Source organism: Saccopteryx bilineata, chromosome 4, assembly GCF_036850765.1.
Source record: "Saccopteryx bilineata isolate mSacBil1 chromosome 4, mSacBil1_pri_phased_curated, whole genome shotgun sequence".
Classification (NCBI taxonomy): Eukaryota; Metazoa; Chordata; class Mammalia; order Chiroptera; family Emballonuridae; genus Saccopteryx; species Saccopteryx bilineata.
In genome coordinates, this window is record NC_089493.1 from 270,570,480 (window position 1) to 270,591,479 (window position 21,000).

Consider the following 21,000-nt stretch of genomic DNA (forward strand, 5'->3'; position numbering starts at 1 on the left):
GGGGGCGCTAATCTTTGCTCTCATTTTCCTTGTGGCACCCTGGCTGTGGTGGCTCAGGGACTTGCCTTTTCCTGTCTGTGACAGCTGAGGGAACACGCAGGGTGGGGGCTGTCCCTTCCCCAGGGGGCCAGGCCCATCTTCTGTGCTGAGGCCGTTTCAGTGGCTCCCGAAGGTCGAGGTGACAGGGAACCTGAGCTCCCGGGTTCACCTGTTCTCTGTGCCTGTTCCTTCCCAAGGTGGCGGACAGACAGGGTGGACTGCAGGCAGGCTCTCTCCTGCTCCCTCTGGCCCATTGTTGTGCTTTATAGGAAATGTGGTGGGGGGGGGGGAGGACTGGCCGCAGGGCGGAGAGCTGGCGGAGTTTGGGGCAGAATCAGCTGTCTGGACACAGAGATGTGGCCGCTAGCTTGGGCCACAGTTTCTGTTCTCTGGCTCCCTGGTCTGCAGCAGGGTGGCGGGCAGAGAAGTATGAGTTCCCGAGAGGCTGCCTGTGCGCCCAGAGGGTGCCTGTGTGGAGCAGGAGCAGGGGCGGAGGTTGCAGGGCTTTGAGCAGGGAGATGGGATTCTTTTTAAGAAAATTAATTGCTTCATTGCTTCTCTCTCTCCCTCCCTCCCTCCCTCTCTCTCTCTCTGCCCTTCTCTCTCCCTCCCCCCCCCCCTCTGGTTCTCCAACAGCAGCAGCAGAAGCAGCACTCCAGCGAAGACTCAGCCGGCCCCGCCTCACATCCCCCACCACCCCTCAGCCTCCCCGTTCCCGCTCTCCCTGCCCAACCACAGCCCGCTGCACAGCTTCACGCCCGCCCTCCAGCCCCCCGCACACTCCCATCACCCCAATATGTTTGCCCCTCCCACGGCTCTGCCTCCTCCACCACCACTGACATCAGGGAGTCTGCAGGTGCCCGGACACCCAGCCGGGAGCACTTACTCAGGTAGGATGGACGGCTGGCCTCGCTGACCGGAGCTCGCTCTCCCTGGCCGGTGGCCTCTCCTGCCGTCTCTCGTCCCTCATTGCTGGGTTTTATCTGTTGGGGATTTCCCACTGGGTTGGGTGCGACTCATAATCAGTCCTTTGTGGGCTGAGGTTCAGCTAAAACAGTTCCCGGCACCCCTGCCCACCTAGCCCAAGCCCGGTGAATGGGGCGCCGCCAGGGAGAACTGGTTTGTTTGAAGCCACGAGGCTTTGGCAGCTGAGTTCGCCACTGGTAATGCGGTAAGGCACCGTGGCTGTGTGCCCTGCTGCCCGGCTCCCGGCAGTGACAGACCTGCCCAGACCTGTGTCTGTTTCAGTCCGGGCTCTGGGGTTGCACCTTGGTTTCGGGGGTTTCTTTTGGGGAACAGGGCCTTCTAATTCTTCCTGAAGGGGCGGATTCACTTCTGGCGATGCATCCCAGAATTTTAAGGACAGACCTCATGTTAGGTCTTGGGTCCTTTTCTCCTCACCTGTACTTAACAATCAGGGGTGCCAAGTTTGGGTCTGCTGTAGCTCTGTTACATGTGTCACCGATACAGGGAACCATCCAGCAGAGACTTACCTTCAAGGTCGTCTTCCATGTAAACCGCCGGCATTTATTACTTAGTGTGCCCGTCACTATTCCTAACTTACAGGTGTTAATTCCTGTAACCCTCAAAATAAACCCCTGAAGTAGGCAGCAGTGTCCCCACATGATGGATGAGGAAACTGAGGCACAGGTGGGTGATGAGCCGTGCCCGGGGTCACTCGGCTGGCAGTCACCGAGCTGAAACTGGACCTCGGACGTTTGCTTGGAGTCTGTCAGCACCCCACACTGACAGGCCTGTCCTTCACAGTCGGGCGGTGAGACAGAGCAGAGACGTAGGTTGTGACGGGGACTTACTGTCGTCAGCCTGGTTGGTTGTCCCTTCCAGCTAAGGGCCTGGCTGCATGCCCGAGAGCCCCGGGCCCTGGGTCCCAAGGCCCCTAGTGAGGGACTCGGTTGTCCTGCTGCAAGCAGAGGTGTCATTCTCTCCCTCTCCTCCTTTTCCAGAGCAAGACATCCTGCGACAGGAGCTGAACACGCGTTTCCTGGCCTCTCAGAGCGCTGACCGCGGGGCCTCCCTGGGCCCTCCGCCCTACCTGCGGACCGAGTTCCACCAGCACCAGCACCAGCACCAGCACACGCACCAGCACACGCACCAGCACACCTTCACGCCGTTCCCCCACGCCATCCCGCCCACCGCCATCATGCCGACGCCAGCACCTCCCATGGTGCGTACCCCAGGCAGAAATGTGAGGATAAGTAGAGCACGACTCTTTTCCGCAGCACGGTGGGGCTGGAGCCGGCTGCTGGGGCCCGGAGGTCGGAGGGGGAGCAGCAGGGACTCCTGTGGCCGTGTCCACCCCTGGTGGACAGAGGGGGACACGCCCTGCTTCGGCCGGCTCGGACCTGGGGCCTAGGTCGGAACTTGTTTCCAGAGTCGTATCTATCACTGGGGGTTGAATTTGATCCTAGATGCCCTCAAAACGGGCACCACCAATGTCGGCAGTTAACTTGCCTTATAGAATAATGTTTCCTTGATAATGCTGAGGGGTTGCCACCAGTGCTTTGTAACCAAGTACTAACAAATAAATACCCCCAGAAGACCAGGGAAGAGGCTGGGGAGGGGGGGGAGCTGTCGGGATTGTGGAAGACATTAGGAACCCTGCCCTTTCAGATGTCAGAGGTGTTAATTTCTTGTATTCCATAAGACAGGACCAGTCTGGCATTGTGTTCTGTCAGCAGGTGGCCAGAGCGCCACGCAGCCTGCCAGGGACAAAGCGCAGCCTGTGGTAAGAGATACCACCGGTGATGACCATGGTGATGGTCTTGAGTGGAGTCTAGCACATGCTGGAGGAACCAGTTAGGACTTTTTTAATAACTTAGGACCTGTAATGAATAGTGCTGTATTAGGATTAGGATGCTCAATATCCTGAAATACAGCCCTGTCCGTCACAGTGAGTGTTAGAGCCATGCACTTAATTTATTTTTAAAATATTAATTGAAAGACTTCATTTCAAGGCAATTAATATAGGCACCGTGAGAGGAGATTTCGGTTCCGTGATTTTTTAAGAGGCATTCCCCTTCACCAAACCTGGTTTCCTCTCTTCCTTCACTCTCCCCTATTTTTTTTAACTTAATTTTTTTAAATAGTATATTTTAAAATTTATCTAATAAATTTTCTTTAGAAGTTTGAGATGAGGCCTTGTGAGCCAACTTATTTTCTGATAGCAAATCCTTTATCTTTTTTTTTTTTCTGGAGGAACTAGACTTCTCAGCAGTTACACTCTCAAGTCTCTGTTGAGCTGGGAAAGAGCTGACGTAGCCTGAAGTGAGGCGTTTCATAAATGTATATATTCAATGGAACAGAGGAGAGTTACAGCACCTACCTGGACGATGACATTATTGAGCGGGAACAAGAGCATCCTCTTTTCTGGCCCAGGGAGAGGTTCTGAGATCTAGCCCAAATCGCTTCATACGTGAGCGTGGTACATTTCAGAAGACAGCCGAATGTACCCATCCTCGGCCACCGTGAAGCAGAAATTGGAGGGAATTCTCTGGGCCAGTCAGACCAAATGCTCACTCCTCTCTGATTCGTCGGAAGCAGAGCCTCTTATCTGCAGTCCGGGTGTTCCTCTCCGGCCAGTCTCTGAGGACTGAGTAGAAAGAGGCACAGGAAGTGTGGCCAGGACCCCAGTGCACCATGGGGGGTTTCCCTTCGTTTCTTCCCCCCCGCCCCCCATGTTCACTGGTTTCTTGTCCTAGTGACTCAGGAGCTCCGCATGGTTTTCTTGCACAGGGAGGTTGTGGAGTCTGGTAACGGCGTCACGACCAGAAGAAGCTTGTGCAGGGCAGCCCCGGCTGACGCAGTGAACAGAGATGTTAGACTCTTTAAGTAACGAGCCTTTTTTGCTTTGATCCCTTTACAGTTTGACAAATACCCTACAAAAGTTGACCCATTCTACCGGCACAGCGTGAGTCTCTCTCCCATGCTATGCGTTCAGTGTCGCTGCTTTTCCATCCTTGGTGCTCGTGCCCCCAGATCAGTTAAACGACTAGCCGCTTTCCTTAATCACCTTCGCCAGAACTCCCATCGCTCCTCGTCACTTTGGATGCTTGCTTTTGTGGCGTTTGCTTTTGGGTAAAGATGCAGTATAGACTCCGTGGAATCAAAAGATCACCTAACGTACACCCAAGACTGGAAAGCGGCCTCCGTCCCGCGCAGTGAGGCGCCTGCAGCGGAGACGTCGCCGTTTCAGGAGACTCTGAGGGCACAGGAGTTGGGTCCCCAGTGGAAATGTCATTACTGCCGAATTCCCAGAACTCAACTTGAATTATGTCCTCCAAGTAGAAAGTCTCTTATTATCTTTTTGACTCGTAACTCTTCACAAAGCAGGTTTTTAGACTAAGTGCAGAAGCCTCTTTCCCCTGGCTGGGAGTGTTCTCCTGAGATACTTAAATAAAAGAAGGTCTGAAAATTGAAATAGATGATTTAATTTTTCTCTTGGAACTCATTCCTCTTTCTTACAAAAAAGAATACTTTTTTTACACAATTTTAAGAGGACGGTCTGTCTGGAGCCTAAATTGGTGCCAGCCTAAAGTTTAATGTTCAGATATCTGTACGACAAGACCTTGAACATCTTACCATGATGTTTTGATTATGGAGTGAATACTGCATCATTTTTACCTGAAATTTTGCAAGTTTCTTTACTCGGTGGTTTATTTGTTTTCTTTTGTTTTCGATGAAACCAGGAAGGAAGAAGATTAAAATTGTTTGTAGTCATGTTGATTCACCACACTCAACTGTTTTTGCTTTAATTTTTTTTTTTTTTTGGGGGGGGTAGTGTTATCATTTGAATAGAAGCGCTGCTTTAACAGGTCAGCCAAGGCTGTGAATTTATTCGCTCTTAGAACGAGATGATTAGATTCCTGATTAGCCCTGAGTGTAGCTGAGAAGCCAAGACTAGACAATACTTAGAAAACACTGAAGGATTAGCCTAGAGCCATTCAGAAATTGCATGAGGAAAGCCACTGCAGAAGGGGGTGAGGAGAATATATTTGAGTGCTGGGCCCCCACCTGGTTCCAGCATTGTCCTCAGTTGAAGACAAAAGCATTTTTTAAACAGACATGGAAATCCAGTGGACCGGTGGGTTTCCTCTTTGAGTCCGTCCCATGAGTGCTGTCATCTTCATAACCATCAGAGCTCTACCCTTTTCCTATATCTTACTGATTGAAATTAAGGAGCAGCTCACAAAATCCTCTTAGAGCAAGTTTAGCGTACTCCACAGGGGACTCAGGTTTAACTTCCTAGGACCCCGATGCAGTGTCCTTTTATACGCATATGTCATGGAGAGCTCCAGGCAGAAGGTGGAGAGTAAGCCTGGGGCCTTCATGTCCTATGGATTAGGTACTTCAGATGTTTAGTCAAGGGATGATAGTTAGCTATGTTCTAAGAGGGTCAGTCACGGAATCAGGCAAAAGGAAAATGGTGAGAAGATCCCATTTTTTATGAAAGCATTAAAGTAAAAATACCCACCTGGAGGCAGAGTAATAGAAATTTGAGTATGTTTTAGTGCGGCATGTATTTAATTACCCTGCTTCATACAGTGTACTGTGGGAGAGGTATTTCATATTATTAGTTATAGCAGATAATGTGTGAAGTGCTTAGTCTCCCCAGCTTTGGGGATTAGGACGTTATAAAGGGGAATTAAGATGCAATGCACTCAAGTATCTAAAACACAATTTCAGACTTAAAAGTAGTTTTAAATGAGGGTACTTGGCTTGCAATCACTGTTTAAGTGGATTTAGTTCAATATCAATTAGTCTGGAAAACTTTGCTGCATCATTGAAGGGAGCAAAATGAAATAAAGTCCAACAGAAAGAGAACATACCCAGAGCCCAGACAGGATTGTCGAATGTGGGTTTCAGTCATTACCTAGAGAGTGCTAACATCAATGCACCGTGAGGAAAAGCTCGAGTGGGGACTGTATTTTTTGACATAGTACATACAACCAACCGTATGGGTGGGACATGCCTTAAGTATCAGGAGGGTGGCTTGATCAAAGTAGGAACCAGAGCAATAGAATCTCAGAGATACTAAGTTTTTAGGAGTACAAAGATGTGTTTGCGTTGTCTTCGCTATTGCTGTATATATATATATATTTTTTTTACTCCATTGTGTTGTCTATAAACTATTAATTCAAGAAAATGTATATACTTAATTCAGAATCATTCTTCTCCCTTCACTGAGTGTGGGCAGGCTGACATGTCAAGGCCTTGGCTTGAGTGGCCTCCAGGGAGCTCGTCCGTCTTCTAGAAGAATGGGCAGCTCCCCTTGCAAGTCTATACTGAGTCATCTTATTTTACCCTTCCACAAATGTCGCCATTTCTGATGAGACAGTGAAATTGTCCTCTGGAACTGCTACTTCTGGAACAGCCTAATGAAGCAAGGATTGTGAATAATTTCTCATTTCCTCAAACTATTAAAAATCCAGAAGTACTAATTGAGTTTTAATGGTATAAAATCCTGGAACTCATAAAGACTGGCTTCTTTTTCTTCCCTTTTTTTTTTTTTTTTTCTTCTTCTTATTTTCTTTTTCTAATTAACTCGTAATTTTCTGGGCATCGTGTTCGGCTCAGCGCCCCTCCTGTTTCTGATATGCATTCAAGTCTCCCACCATTTAGGACTTCTATCCATTTTAACAATTAATAATTAGAAAAGCTCCCTTTCTAACGACGTCCTCATCGGGGACATCATTTGTTGACTGACTGATTCTGAACTACTCCTTTGGCTTTTGAGTTAAGCATTCGTGGCACATCTGTGTGATCATTTCATCGTGGCTTCTTGACTAATAGCATCCAACCGAGATGACTTGGCTTGCTAATGTCGATGTCTTTCTATGGGGAGGGAATTGGAGTGTGCCACTTTGTCTCCGACTAAAAGCTGTTTTTCCCTCCCCGTCTCTGGCCGCAGCTCTTCCATTCCTACCCTCCTGCAGTATCGGGCATACCCCCTATGATCCCACCCACGGGCCCCTTCGGTTCACTACAAGGAGCATTTCAGCCGAAGGTAAGACTTGGCGGCGGAAGCACACACGTGTTTGCACGTGGGGCCTCAGGCTGAGCGTGCGAGCGGGCTCTTCCTTCTCTTGCCTGTCATTTTTCTGATCCAGCGTGTGACCCCTGGGGATTCGAGTGGCCATGTTTGGTTTTGTTTCCTTCTCATCCATTTACTTTTAAATCTCAGCCACATTTTATTTTCATTTTGTACTACTACCCATGCCATCTCAGTTAAGCTAGGATTTCCTATTCTCTTTACAATCAGCCTACATGTATATTTTCCCACCAGTAGAGTGGACACGAGAGGGAGTCTGGTCCGGAATTCTATCAGATGTGTCGGATAGAAGTTGTCCTTGAGGTGATATATATTCTTTAGCAAAGATGCCAAGCTGAACCGTTACTGATTTTAACAGAAGGGAGGAAAAGGGTTCCAAACTAAAAATTGTCTTTTTTTAACAATGGAGAGGGAAGAAGCTTCTGTGTGTGCTCCCTCATTCCCCCCTGGGCCCCCTGGGCCTGCAGGGAGGGTCTGCCTGCAGGAGGGTTGCAGCGTCTTCCAGTTCCTGGACTGGTCTCTCCGTCCTCCGGCCCCTCACCTGCACGCACACTCGCCAAGGTCAGGGCTCCCTCTCTGTCCTCCGGCCCCTCACCTGCACGCACACTCGCCAAGGTCAGGGCTCCCTCTCTGTCCTCCGGCCCCTCACCTGCACTCACACTCGCCAAGGTCAGGGCTCCCTCTCTGTCCTCCGGCCCCTCACCTGCACTCACACTCGCCAAGGTCAGGGCTCCTTCTCTGTCCTCCGGCCCCTCACCTGCACTCACACTCGCCAAGGTCAGGGCTCCCTCTCTGTCCTCCGGCCCCTCACCTGCACTCACACTCGCCAAGGTCAGGGCTCCCTCTCCGTCCTCCGGCCCCTCACCTGCACGCACACTCGCCAAGGTCAGGGCTCCCTCTCCGTCCTCCGGCCCCTCACCTGCACGCACACTCGCCAAGGTCAGGGCTCCCTCTCCGTCCTCCGGCCCCTCACCTGCACTCATACTCGCCAAGGTCAGGGCTCCGGCATCGCTTGCTAAACATCCTAGTGTGAAACTGACCTTTGACCTTTGATAGGAACGTCCTTTTCTACCTAATTGGGAAACGCTGCTGAGCTTGTGCTGCAGTTGTCTCTGAGGGTCAGTGTGGATGGATCAGTTTCGAACTTGACCTTTTTGTGACTTGAATCTGCCACAGCCCCTACTTTACTTACATGCAAAAGAAGCACGGTGAACTTCTCATGTGGAGAACCATCCGCAGATTTTAAAGTAGGAAACTTGGCTGTGTGTGATTTTGGGTTTCTTTTTAATTTTCCCATCTCATATTTTACCTAAAACCCCAATTTTGGGCCAGAGCCCCCGAGGGGGAGCGCATATTACATTTCCGAAGGCAAGTTGCCTTAACACTAAACATAGGAAAAGAAATTAAAAAAGTATTAGAGGTGGGATAGCTACACCTTAGAAATCACACTAACCTGCCTGGAGTCGCAGTTTATAAGCTGGTTATATGTATATGCGGGGCTTTTACAATGGCCCTGTTAAACACCTCCTGTCTTGGGATGAAAGGATGGTGATTTCTAAACTCCTTCCCCCCATCTGCTCGTTACTACTCCCTCGGACCCTGGTCTGTCCCCTCCAGGTTGCCACAAATCTCTCGTGCATCCCCAAACAGACTGGTAGGTCATTTAATAAATTAGACTATTTCCCTCACTCACAATTATCCAATCACACAGAAAACTACATCTGGGCAAGAAAGTGTCTCTCCTGGTGTCGAAATAGGCCTTTCCAGGCCATCTTACTGATTGAATATGTAGATTGCAGTTCATTAGTGGAGTTCTTCATATGTATGCAAATCAGGCTGTTAACAACTCCAGCTTAATTGTTAGTTGTGCAGTGGCTGATTGCTTTTCTTTCTTTTCTTTTTCTTTTTTTTTTCCTTCTCCCTGTAGGCAAGCTTTGTGCCTACACCTGAGTCCACCCCCCACCACCACAAATTAACTTTGTGGGGTGAAAGGGATTTTTAGAGGTTGTGATTTTTTTTTTAATTTATTGATTTTAGAGAGATAGACAAGGCAGGGTGAAGAGAGAGAGAGAGAGAGAGAGAGAGAGAGAGAAACATTGATTTGTTGTTCCACTTATTTATGTATTAATTGGTTGATTCTTGTATGTGCCCTGACCGGGGATTGAACTCACAACCTTGGTGTATTGGGACGACTCTGTAACCAACTGAGCTACCTGGCCAGGGCCAAGATTATAATTTCCTAAATAAAATACCTGGTGAATAATTTTCTGACTCCTTTACCCACTATTAGGCAGTGACTGCTTGTGCCAAAAGTAGGCTTTCTGTTGCTAACTCAAGGAACAAAAGCCTACAGGTAGGGTTAGTGTGGGTGAGATTTGAGAATGGCGTGGGGATGGGAAGGACGAAGCTGAGTTGCTTTAGAAATCACTTACTGTAAGTCTGTGTGGTCCCTAAAGTAGGTTCTCTGGTCCCATTTCCCCCACTGCTAATGAGTAATTACCGAGTGTAATTCCTTGTTATTGTCTGCCAGTTAAAATTTAGAGAGGCAGCTTAATGTCTGTAAAACACTTGCAGTTATTCTGATGAGAAGCACCTGAGAGAAAAAATGATGATGACATTCACTCGGGATGTTTGTCTGGTGGTAAAGCAGAAAACGCAGCGACAGGGCCTCAGTGACTCTCCCGTCCACATGCGGCCTCTCTTTTTGGCCCCGGGCTTCCCATCGAAGCAAATGTGGCCTCCCTGGGTTGACAGGCCGTTGCAGGACGTGGCAGTCTCCGGCCAGGGGCCCCTGAGAAAATGGGGTGCGGGCATGGATGTGGCGCGTGTGTGATCCCTAAGAAAGATGAACCTGTGAACTCTTGTGTTCCAGAATGAAACCAAAAATGAGGAGCTGAGTGGAAAGGGTGAGATGAAGGAATACAAATTGGTAGTTATGGAGTAGCCGTGGGGATGTAAAGGACAGCATAGGGAACAGAGTCCATAATACTGTGGTAACTATGTATGGTGCCAGGTGGGGCCGGGAATTCTCAGGGGGAACACTGTGTAAAGTATGTGATTGTCTGACCACTGTGCTGTTCATCTGAAACTGATACAGAATAATACTGAAAGTAAACTGTAACAGAAAAAAATTTTTTGACTTCTGTAATCTAGAGGGAAAGACAGATCATGTTTTTGTGATACGTGTTATGTGCTTCCTAAGCTGTGGTCTAATCGATTTGTAGACATCCAACCCTATCGATGTTGCTGCTCGACCCGGGACAGTCCCGCACACTCTACTCCAGAAGGACCCAAGGGTACGTATGAAGTCAGGCTTGATCTCAGGTAACATTAGGGGAGGGGGAAGGGGGACACGGCCAATCCAGTGATCACACCTTCTTTAGCTCGTCTGAGTGAGCGGCTATTTTAGCTCTTCCTTCTAGTTTGTCAAAGAAAATGCCAGTTACCCAGAAAATAAAATCTCCACTCTCTGCTGCGGCCGTAGGACAGTGTGCCAAGGGGAGGATGGAGGCGTGGCTTACGGTCTAAGATCAGAAACGGCACTCTCTTCGCTTGTGTAGTTCTGCTCTGCCAGCCTTCTGTGTTTCCTTCAACTTCTCTCACACAGAAGAAATAGCTGTAAAAGCTTTGAATGGAAAAGCACCGAGTGCTTTCTTTCCTGGAAGTCGGGACACACGCCCGGCTTTCCTGGGGTCACGCAGCTGCTCTGGCCCTCTTTTAGGGTGGCCGGGGGCCCCTTTGTGCTCTGGAGCTAAATAAGATATCCATTATGCCATGTTTATGTTGTCTGTTTGTAATGTATACCTCTGCCTACTCTCAGAAAAGAATTCCAAGTTACACGATATATTCTACATAATTTTGTTTCATTGATTGTTTATTTACATCCATCTTTGGAGTAACTGTGACGAATGATTACCTTTTACAATATTGTCTTTTTCCCTGGGTAAGGGCAGTCAGGAATTGGTGACCAGAGTTAGGTAGAAGTTTAACATGACTCAACTATGTAAGTATTTTTATGATGTTTAGTGAACTTGTTTAAAATGTCTGATACCTCTAAGTAATCGAGCAGTCATCGAAATAAGGGCGTTGGTAGAGATAGCCGGGTTCTACCATGTACCGGAAGGACACCTCTCCCCAGGCACGGGTTAGTGTCCAGCCTTACCCGTCCACATTGGATGGCCATTCTCCCTTAGAGCCACTCTGGATGGCCATTCTCCCTTAGACTCACTCCGTGTGGTTCAGAAGGGACTGCTCAGGACAGGGAGACTCCTCAGATGTGTCCTGTGAGCAAACCATGTTGCCAGAGGGCAAATTGCTGTTGATTGAACTTGTTTAGAGGGCTTGTCAGTATAGATGTACCAAGGCTTGTGAAGTGGGGGGAGGGGACATTTGGCACTTTTGATAGAGTGAACATGGGTTAATTATTCTCTAAAAGGGCTTCATTTAAAAGTAAAATTCTAACATTTTAATTTCCCCTCCTAATGAAGCACTACAAATTTGTTAATTAGAGCAATTGTTTGAGTGACAGGCATGTAACCAAGTTGTCATTTTCTCTTCACAGTTGACAGATCCTTTCAGACCTATGTTAAGGGTAAGAAAGCTTCTTCTAGAACTGTTTTTGCAACCTCTGTTTGACTCCCTGTGGGTTAAAAAATACAAATCTATTATGCAGAAGCAAGCCACAGTTAACATTGGAATAAAGTGTTGGAATGACATTTTTGTTAGATTGAACCCAATCTAATTCAGGTATTATGATTGAAAACAGCCTAAGTTGTTGTTGCTTTGGTGTTAGAGGGAGCCAGGCTATTGAAGTCAGACTAACAGATAAAACTCAGCCGAGTCAGATTCTCTTGTTAGCAGTTCCGGTAAAAAGGTTTGAGTCATAGGAATTTAAGGAGAAAGAAATAAGCTACAGGCTGAAATTAGGATTTCATTGAGTCCTGCTGTCTCTCTTGCACCTAGAAAATACATATATATCAGTCTATTTTGGCTGATGTCTGCCTCATTCTGTAGTAAGTGACATTAACTTGTCACAGCCGTTCAGCCTCCTTTTCGGGTGCAGAAAATGTGTTGGTTGATTGGTTAACATGTGTAGCGGTCCGGAGAGTGGCCAGCCGATGACCTCCAAATAAATACTGACTGACTTGGTTGGTTGTGGGGAAGGGAAGATAGATGTTTGGATGAAAGATGGATAGATAGATTTCCTGCTGTCCTTAACCCATTTCTGGTGCGTAAAAGCAGATCATTGAATTTCTCAAAATGGCGCTAGGGAAGGGTGGATTGTGTCATCACTTAGGTGATGGGTCAAAAGACCCATAATTTCATTACAAAAGAAGAAAACTATGCCCAGACTTGGTCTCAAGTCTGTATTTCAGAATCAGCTCCTTCACTAGAAACCGGAAGTGTCTGTCCTTTGCTGATGTCGGAATGGAGCACGGTGTCTCCTCACCCAGCCTGCAGTCACAGAGCACCCATTCGGAGCTTATGGGTGAATTGCGTAGTGAGAATACAAGTGAAGTGGGAAGAGATGGTCCCTCCCCTCCAGGTGGACAGAACCAGAGCACTGTCCCAGTCCCCACACCCCACTGCTTACAAAGCAAGATGTGAACTAACTCGAGAGGCCTGGACTGATACATCCCAGAGGGTGAGGAGAGGGAACTGCTGCGTGAAGAGTCGAGAGAGTAGGAAGGACCAAGTTCTCGTCTTTGTGTCTTTTTCTTTTTCTTTTTCTTTTCTTTCTTTCTTTTTTTTTTTTTTTTTTTTTTTTTTCCTACAAGAGTTATAGTTCGCACCAATGTGAATGCAGAAAAATTCTGGGTAGTTGATTCTGAATGGCTAGTTGACTCTTCTTGAAGCACTTTATAGGAACTGGGCCTCAATCAAAACATGGTGAATGCCTTTGTCTTGCTTTGGGAGCTAAGAGCAGCCAGTGTCGGAAGAAAGAGGTGACCCAGGTTCTGGACCCGCTCTTGTTTTGAACTAATGATGCACAGGCATTCACTAATTAGCTTTTCCGAGCAGCTGATTAGCATTCCAGCACGGCCACGTTGTGAAGTAGGGCTTCTCGCTCTGCCAGCTCTGCCAGCTGGCACCAGAACAGAGAAAGAGAGAAGGGACACAAGTGGGCTTCAGGCTTTTGCCATCTTATCCTTGGTAATTGGGGAGGTCCTCGTCAAGTGTGGCTTTCCAAGGAGCGGCCGTCAGCTCGGGCTCCCAGGGGGTGGGGTGCCGACTGTGGCTCCCGCAGGCCTGGGCACCAGAGAGCGGCTGGCAGGAGGCACTCAGAGGGTACAGAGCACCCTTGTTCCGTCAAATAAGCCTTTGTAGCCAAAATCTGCTGAAAGGTTCAGGGGCCACACTGACGGCGGGTTTCTCTGAAAGGTCTTCCTTCCGCCCACAGTGCTGTTTCTTGTTGCAGAAACCGGGGAAGTGGTGTGCAATGCATGTTCACATCGCCTGGCAGATCTACCACCACCAACAGAAAGTCAAGGTCAGTCCTGCCTTCCCAGCCGGAGGGCGGGGGGGGGGGCGCGGGTGTGTGATCTCCCTACTGAGGAGCCGCTTCAGTAGAGTCTGAAGACCTCCTGGCAGGAAGGATCAAGTGTCTCTGGGAAAAGCTATTTGGAAATCTTACTGTTAATTAGGGAAACCACCAGAAAAAGGACAACATAGAAGCAAACTGATTACTCCCTTACGGGGTTTTTATTTCTTCTTAAAAATAAATAAATAATGGTTTTGCCATCTTTTTTATCTCAAGAGTTTAAATATAGATGGACATCTAACAGAAATGTTTGGGGAAAAGCCGTAGACCAGATGCCCCGCGTAGATTTGATTGCACAGTGGGGCAGGACCGATCCCCCCCCTCCCCCCCGCAGGGCAGAGGGAGCCGGGAGGGGCCTGGAACCCGCAGGAAGGGGCCTGGAGCCCACAGGGAGGGGCCTGGAGCACGCAGGAAGGCCTGCACCTGAACATTTTCTTTTCTGGAAGAATCGGTGCATTCTTTTCATTTTAGGGCTTTGGAAAAAGGACCGAGTCATTTACGCCCCGCCTGGTGCTACTGAGCCTTCCTTATCAATGCACAGTGTTAAAAATGACTCTTGTAGAAGTAGTTGTTGGTTTGCAGTGGCCTCTCCACACCTCATTCATCCTCCTGGGTGGCCAGGCCAGAGGTCAGAGTACAGTCCGTCCCTGGCAGAACCACCATCTGGCCAGTCACCTGACCTGTCTGTCCACTGAGGAGCACACGACATACTTTAGCTGCAGGCCCGTGTACACGTAGCGGAGCGGCCAGGAGCTGCTGCAGGCGATCAGCTATGGTGTCTCAGGTTGGCTAGGAGAACGCAGGGCCTGACGAGCCCAGATTTTACAGCCTGGATATTATTTACAGTCTGTGTAACTCTGCCTTGGAAAGTTGGGGGGGGGGGGGACGACATAATCCATCCTGAAATTCCAATAAGCTTCAGTGAACCCATTTTTCCAACCGTAAGCATTTCGTTTTAACAACCTTTGGGAGTCATTATGAAACTAATAAAAGGAGGTGACAAACACGCAGATAAGGGCTAGTCACCACAGAAAAAAATTTTTCAATGGTTAGATGGTTTAAAAAAATAACAACTTCAAAAGTTAAAAAACCCACTTTAGTAAAATGAGGCCACTCAGATATTTGTTTTGGTTCCAAATACCTGCTCTTTCTCCCAACATTCATCCCATCAGTGAGTTTCGCTCGCTTTTACTTTCTTGCTCGGTGAGGTTTAATTAGAAACCTTACGGCCTAGCTTCCTTAGAAACTGCGTGTGCTCTGAAGAGCTGCCGAGGTTTTGACGCTTAGTCCAGTCCCGTTTCTGTTCCGGATGGTGCGGGCAGTGGGATGGTAGGGAAGGCACGTCCCCCTGGAACTCCTTAGGTTAAAAGAGATGAAGGATGTTGTCTCTGCCCTTTTAGCAACTTCTTTTCCATGAAAGTGTCCCCGGTGACTTGATACCTTCATTATCCCAATTCAATTAGGAAGACCTCTTACACAGGAGATAGCTGTTCATCTTTTCTTTCCAGCAAACTCTTTGGAATCCCCAAGCGCCATTTTGCTTCATGGAGCTAACTTGTGGTTAATGGAACTGTGCTGAGTACCGTGCAATATGAGCCACTAAATAATTTGGCAAACCAAATTAAAGGAGCCGTTCAAAAGATTTGTGTAGTTGATAGTGAATCAGAAGCCTTTGTCTTGGGATTTGGCTGTTACTTTATAGTGGGACTTCCGTGACAGGATTCCCTGTAGATTTGGGCAGATCTTACGTCATCTCTCTTTTTTCTTTAACATTCATTGACTCAGCCTTCTAGTCACTCACCAACAGTTAATTGAGAGAGCCTCCTGCCTGCAGGCTCCTTACCGTGCCAGGCTCGGAGGGCACTCAGCTCTCCCGGTGTCTGGTTGCCTAGAGTTCAGTAGTGAGGATCCGTGCGTGCGTGCGTGTGTACAAGGTGGTGTGCGTGCTGTCTGCTTCCAGTCTGAGGCTTCATTCCAGATAGGTGTGATGGATGAGTGGGATTCTTGACCTTCAGCCGGGAGTGTCCTTGCACATGCTGGGTCAGATGCCACCTTGTTGACGTAGCATACAGTGGGACAAAGATTTATTTATGGGGGAGTTTCAGGTGGCGTGGAGCCAAACGGACTGAGTGCGTCAGATACGTCTTAAGAGATGGGAAGCAGGAGCACCAGAAACGGGAAGGGCTGTGCTGCAGTGGGGGCTGGAGCGTGAGGAGGTGAACAGGGGCAGGGAGACTCCGAGGTCTGGACCCCAGGCCCTGGTGTGTGTGTGTGGGGGGGGGGGGGCGGTGAGTGCAGATTCAGAGAGCGCTATTGAGAATCAAGAAGGCAGGGCAGCTTTGAAATTAGTATGAGAGGGCTGCAGGCCTCAGGATGACAAGGGTTAGGAAGTACAGTCAGGACTATTGCAGTAATGACGTAGGGTGTCAGGTGGGTACTGGGAAGATTGGGGGAAGCACATTGTAAAGTATGTGGTTGTCTGACCACCGTGCTTTGCACCTGAAAGTAATACAAAATAAGTGAGTGTGACTGTCATCGAAAAAAGTTTAAAAAAAGAATTTCGTTATTTTAAGTGCTAGTGTTTTGAGTATATTTTGCTGCAGTGTAAAAACAAAATTGATGTTTGCGTTAAACAAAAGCTAAGAAGGCTGCTGGGGTAAGGAGTCCCGGGGCAGATTAGGAGGTAGTTTCTATAGCCCCAGAGGAGGGTGAGCTGGCTGGCTGTCAATAAGTGATGTGGAGTGATTGCAGTCTACGGCAGGGACTTCACAGTCAGGTTCTGGGCGGCTTCCTGGGCCGGACTGATCTCTTCTTCTCAAGTAATTGGGGGTAGTAGGTAAAGAAATGACCCGTTTGTTAAATTAGTATCCCTAGTTAGTTTTTTTAATATGTAACAATGATCATTTGAAAGTTAGCTTGTAGGCATGCAAATATTTCTTCATAACTTCCCCTTTCTAATGTGCTGTGATCTGTTAGAGTGTGGTAAAGAGTCATTAAATCATTAATTTACACAGAAGTTTATTCAGGCAGAGTTCCTAATAAAATGAGCTTTAAAAATACTATCATTTAAAAAGTTGCTAAAATGGGCCTTCATTCACAGCAAAAGCTGTGATAAGCTACTTCGGAGTGGCTAATGGTGTCAAGTAAATAAAGATACAATTTTATTCCTCAAGCCGTACAACCTCCAAGACTGGTTTTACCGCTTGACAATCTGATTTGAGAGACAGGTGCCGGCCGCTGCCCTGCCCGCTGCCCTCTCGGAGACTGGCCTGCTTCTCTAGCACTGGGGTTAAATGGTGTGTGGGTTGCTGTGTCCTCATGCTTAAACCCGACCAGGGCTTGAGCCCACGTGCGCTGTTCCCAGCTTCCTCTCTCAGTCTCAGCCACTTCATCACTAATGTCTCTTCCCTGCCGTTCCTCCTCCGGGGACGGCACCTTCTCCCCCCAACCCCCCCCCCCTTGCTGCTTTAGAAACAAATGCAGTCAGACCCACACAAACTGGACTTTGGACTGAAGCCCGAGTTCCTGAGCCGTCCTCCAGGCCCCAGCCTCTTCGGAGCCATCCACCACCCCCACGACCTGGCACGGCCTTCGACTCTGTTCTCCGCCGCTGGTGAGTCCCGAGGGGGGCAGGGCACAGCTCAGAAATGCTGTTCCCCAGGAGCTCAATAACTCGTGTTGGTGCTCCGGGCCGCCGCTGCATCACTCCCTGGAAAACATGGTTTATGCCAGCTTGCAGGGAGGGCCACACCATAGCAACGCTGGGGAAGTGGACGCTCCTTCATTGATGGGCCCTTTTTCATGAAAGAAGGGGGAGAGAGACCATTTTCCCCTTAGGGGACTCACAGTGCTTTGGCTCATTATTTGCGTCTAAATCAGGGGTCCCCAAACTACGGCCCGCAGGCTGCATGCGGCCCCCTGAGGCCATTTATCCGGCCCCCTCCGCACTTCTGGAAGGGTACCTCTTTCATTGGTGGTCAGTGAGAGGAGCATAGTTCCCATTGAAATACTGGTCAGTTTGTTGATTTAAATTTACTTGTTCTTTATTTTAAATATTGTATTTGTTCCATTTTGTTTTTTTACTTTAAAATAAGATATGTGCAGTGTGCATAGGGATTTGTTCATAGTTTTTTTTATAGTCCGGCCCTCCAACGGTCTGAGGGACAGTGAACTGGCCCCCTGTGTAAAAAGTTTGGGGACCCCTGGTCTAAATGAAGCCAAGCTAACTCACGAGCATGCCAAAGGCTGTTGGAAAAAAAGATCAGAAAGCTGCAAGGGCAGGTGGCACCCTGACTCGTGGCGCCCTGACTCTCGGTGGCCACGGAGCCTTCCGTCACGCTCTGTGTGGGGGGTCTGAAGGGAAGGAAACGCTGTGGACCCTTGAGCAACACGGTTTGAACTGAGGGGCCCCACTTACCCGTGGGTTTTGTTTTCAGTGAATACGTGCAGCCCTGCAAACACGTTTTCTCTTCCTCGTGCTTTTCTTAATGACGTTTTCTTTTCTCTAGCTCACTTTTTGGAAGAATACAGGGTGTAATATGCCTAGCACATCCAGAGTGTGTGTTAATCAACTGTTTATATTATGGGTTAGGCGTTGGGTCATCAGTGGGCGATTAATAGTTATATTTTGGGGGGAGTCTAAACGTCTATGCAGATTTGGTACCAATCTGGGGGGTTGGCATCCCTAACCCTCACCTTGTTCAAGGATCCCCTGGACAATTACGATAGTTGGTGGTATGGTCTGTGATAGTTGGTTGCTGGTTGGTTATAATAATGCAGGAAATTTAGGGGACAGGGTGTAAAACACCCAAGAGAGCTGTTTGTTAATATTTGAGAATTCGCCCTCCTAAGTGATTCCAGTGTGGCGAAGCTGGGGGCGGGGCTGCTGAGCATCAGGCTTCAGGTAACCCCGTTCTTGCTCCGGGCACATGTTCACAAAGGCAGAGGCTCGAAGGAGCGTGAGGTAGATGAGAACATCCCTCTGTCTCAAAGGTCCCTTGTTACTCAGTCTTTTCTAAAGCTGTCTTCCGTGCAGGTGCCTGGCACGGGGCTCCACTTGACAGTACTTGTAAACAACCCCGCTAAGCTCACTTTAGTGACCAGCTCCATAACTTAATACCCGCTACGCTAAGTAGAATTTATTCTGGCTGTGAATACCCAAGGGGCTCCTGATTCCTCGCCCTTGGGGAAGGAGTTTCTCATGCATCCTGCCCTCTGCCTTCCCAGGCTTTTATCCAAGGCTCCTTCTGGGTGGACCTAAAACCCCTTCCATTCAAAGAGAGAAAAACACCCACACTGCAAGAACACATCGTTTTAATGGGCTTTGTTGCCCAAGCAAGTGAATCACCCTCAAGGGTGGATGGAATTTGCTAAGGTCTCAGGTTTTTCTCTGTCAGTTCTGTCGAGGGACGTGTTTGAAGGCTTTGTTACCATGGCACCTAGGCTCGGAGACAGGGCTACATTGAGAGCAGTTTTTGGAGAGACCTGGAGAGATTTCTCCCTGGCTTCTGTTTGAGCCGAGCGGATGAGTAGGCTTCCCCTGCTTCAGTAATTCTGGACCGACAAGGCGCCCTGGGGGCCCCGGCCTGAGCGCGGCCCCAGCCTTCACGGAGGGAGGCGTTCATTAGCCTGCACCACACAGACGGTGTGCGACCAGGTTTCCACTCCGCTGGCGACACTGTTAATACCTAACGCATGTGCCGGGCCCCGCTTGCTCTGTGGAGACGGGGTGTTAACTTTTGCATTTTCTGGATGCAGCGTAAGTCACCGTCTGGGCTGAGCAGAGAATCGCCCATGTGCCTTCTGATTTCGGGGTGCTGTGACTGAGACAGCTGTGTCCCCGTGCTGGGTAGCTCCTCCACACCCCCAGCCCCTAGCCCCTTGCCGGCTGGAGGAGCAAGAACCCAAACCATGAACTTGAGTTAATAGGGTTTGGGGGAGGGTGACCCTTCTCCACTGAGTCCGTATTTTCTGAGGAACTTAAACTTGTTCAGTAGTTGTTAGTCATTTCCCTCAGGCCGTGTTTTTACTTCTGTTCTGGAAGGTAATCTTTTCCAGTATAAACAATATTGGATTTTTGCCCCAAGTGGTTCTTCGGTGAAACTTTTAACTGGTATGTGTAAGAGGCACAGTTGTTAAATTCAGCCATTTCTGTCTTAGCATTGGGCACTAATTCCTGACATGAACTCAAGAGGCGTCTCAGATGCCCTTGGCCGGTGTCTTGTCCGGAGCCAACGCCAGCCTTCCAGAGAGTGTGCCTCCTCAGCTGTCACCAGCAGTCCCCAGCCAGCCGGGGCCCCAAGCTCTTAGAAACACTGTCCTTCCCTGATTCACACATAAACACTATGTGCCTCCCTCTTTCCCTCCTTCCTTCCCCAGCTTCCTTTAAGAAAAGGATTTGAGGCATCTTAAACACATACTGCTGTCTCAGGCCAAATATAGAGCAGAGAACTGTGCGTAAAGGGAAGGCCACAGTGTTAGACCCGAGTGCCCGGGTGGGGCTGAGACTCCTGGAGCCAGTGACGAGGTTAGTCATGTCCAGAAGCCCATGAGGAACTGGTGGCCCCTGGCCCTGGAGGGTGAGTGAGGTCAGAAGACTCCGTCTCCCACCGCCCAGCATCACTCAGGGCGGGCGTTTCATGGAGTCTGGCTGTGTAGTGTCCCTCAGCGGGAGGCTGGAACCACTAAGACATGGTCAGGAAAAGAGATTCTGTGGCGGCCCAGAGCAGAGCAGCCCCGATACACAGCTTCCTGACAGCTGCTCGGAAGCCCAGGATGATGGAACTTGCCTTCGGGGTGCTCTGTGAAGGGAATAGTTCCGGGTCAGAGGCCCTCCTCCTAGACAGTGAGCGAGCCTGTGGACATAATCGTGGCTCTCAATCCTTCAGTAAAGAACCTGACTTCACATTCTTGAACCTGGCATTTCTCCAAACTCTCTTGGTTATAGAGCCCCGCCCCCACCCCCAGGCAGTGTTTGGCAGTGTGTCTAACACTGCGTCAGCGATGGACTCTAGCTGTGTCTCTCCCTTAACATGGTCTCTGATGGGCTCCCTCAGCCCCTAGGGGCCAGTTGCCCTGTGGAAGCTGGCTTCCTGGGAAATCTAATTCCCTTACGTTTGACTTCATAGGTGCTGCACACCCAGCCGGAACCCCTTTTGGGCCGCCTCCTCATCACAGCAACTTCCTCAACCCTGCTGCCCACCTAGGTGAGTTGCCCATAGTGACGGGAAGTGACGTGTATTTCAGAAAAGCCTTATGTTTCCTGCGCCCCTGCTGCACTTCCTGGTGAGTTGGCCATAGTCTTAGATACCTCACTTAACTACGTAGGGAGGTGGCGGTGATCTTGGAGAAG

General features: G+C 49.0%; 1 protein-coding gene across 3 annotated transcripts in view; it reads left to right on the forward strand.

Moving 5' to 3' along the window:
• AUTS2 (activator of transcription and developmental regulator AUTS2) overlaps nucleotides 1-21,000 on the forward strand; it is a 1,187,404-nt gene that overhangs the window by 1,157,797 nt on the left and 8,607 nt on the right. The window contains exons 8-16 of one of the 3 annotated variants that reach the window (XM_066274625.1): nucleotides 676-929; nucleotides 2,004-2,245; nucleotides 3,923-3,967; nucleotides 6,968-7,063; nucleotides 10,333-10,404; nucleotides 11,670-11,699; nucleotides 13,527-13,598; nucleotides 17,121-17,262; nucleotides 20,777-20,854. In XM_066274625.1, the coding sequence (XP_066130722.1) occupies nucleotides 676-929; nucleotides 2,004-2,245; nucleotides 3,923-3,967; nucleotides 6,968-7,063; nucleotides 10,333-10,404; nucleotides 11,670-11,699; nucleotides 13,527-13,598; nucleotides 17,121-17,262; nucleotides 20,777-20,854 (1,031 nt within the window). The remainder of the gene's footprint in view (nucleotides 1-675; nucleotides 930-2,003; nucleotides 2,246-3,922; nucleotides 3,968-6,967; nucleotides 7,064-10,332; nucleotides 10,405-11,669; nucleotides 11,700-13,526; nucleotides 13,599-17,120; nucleotides 17,263-20,776; nucleotides 20,855-21,000) is intronic. The other 2 variants (XM_066274627.1, XM_066274626.1) reach the window with 2 other exon arrangements.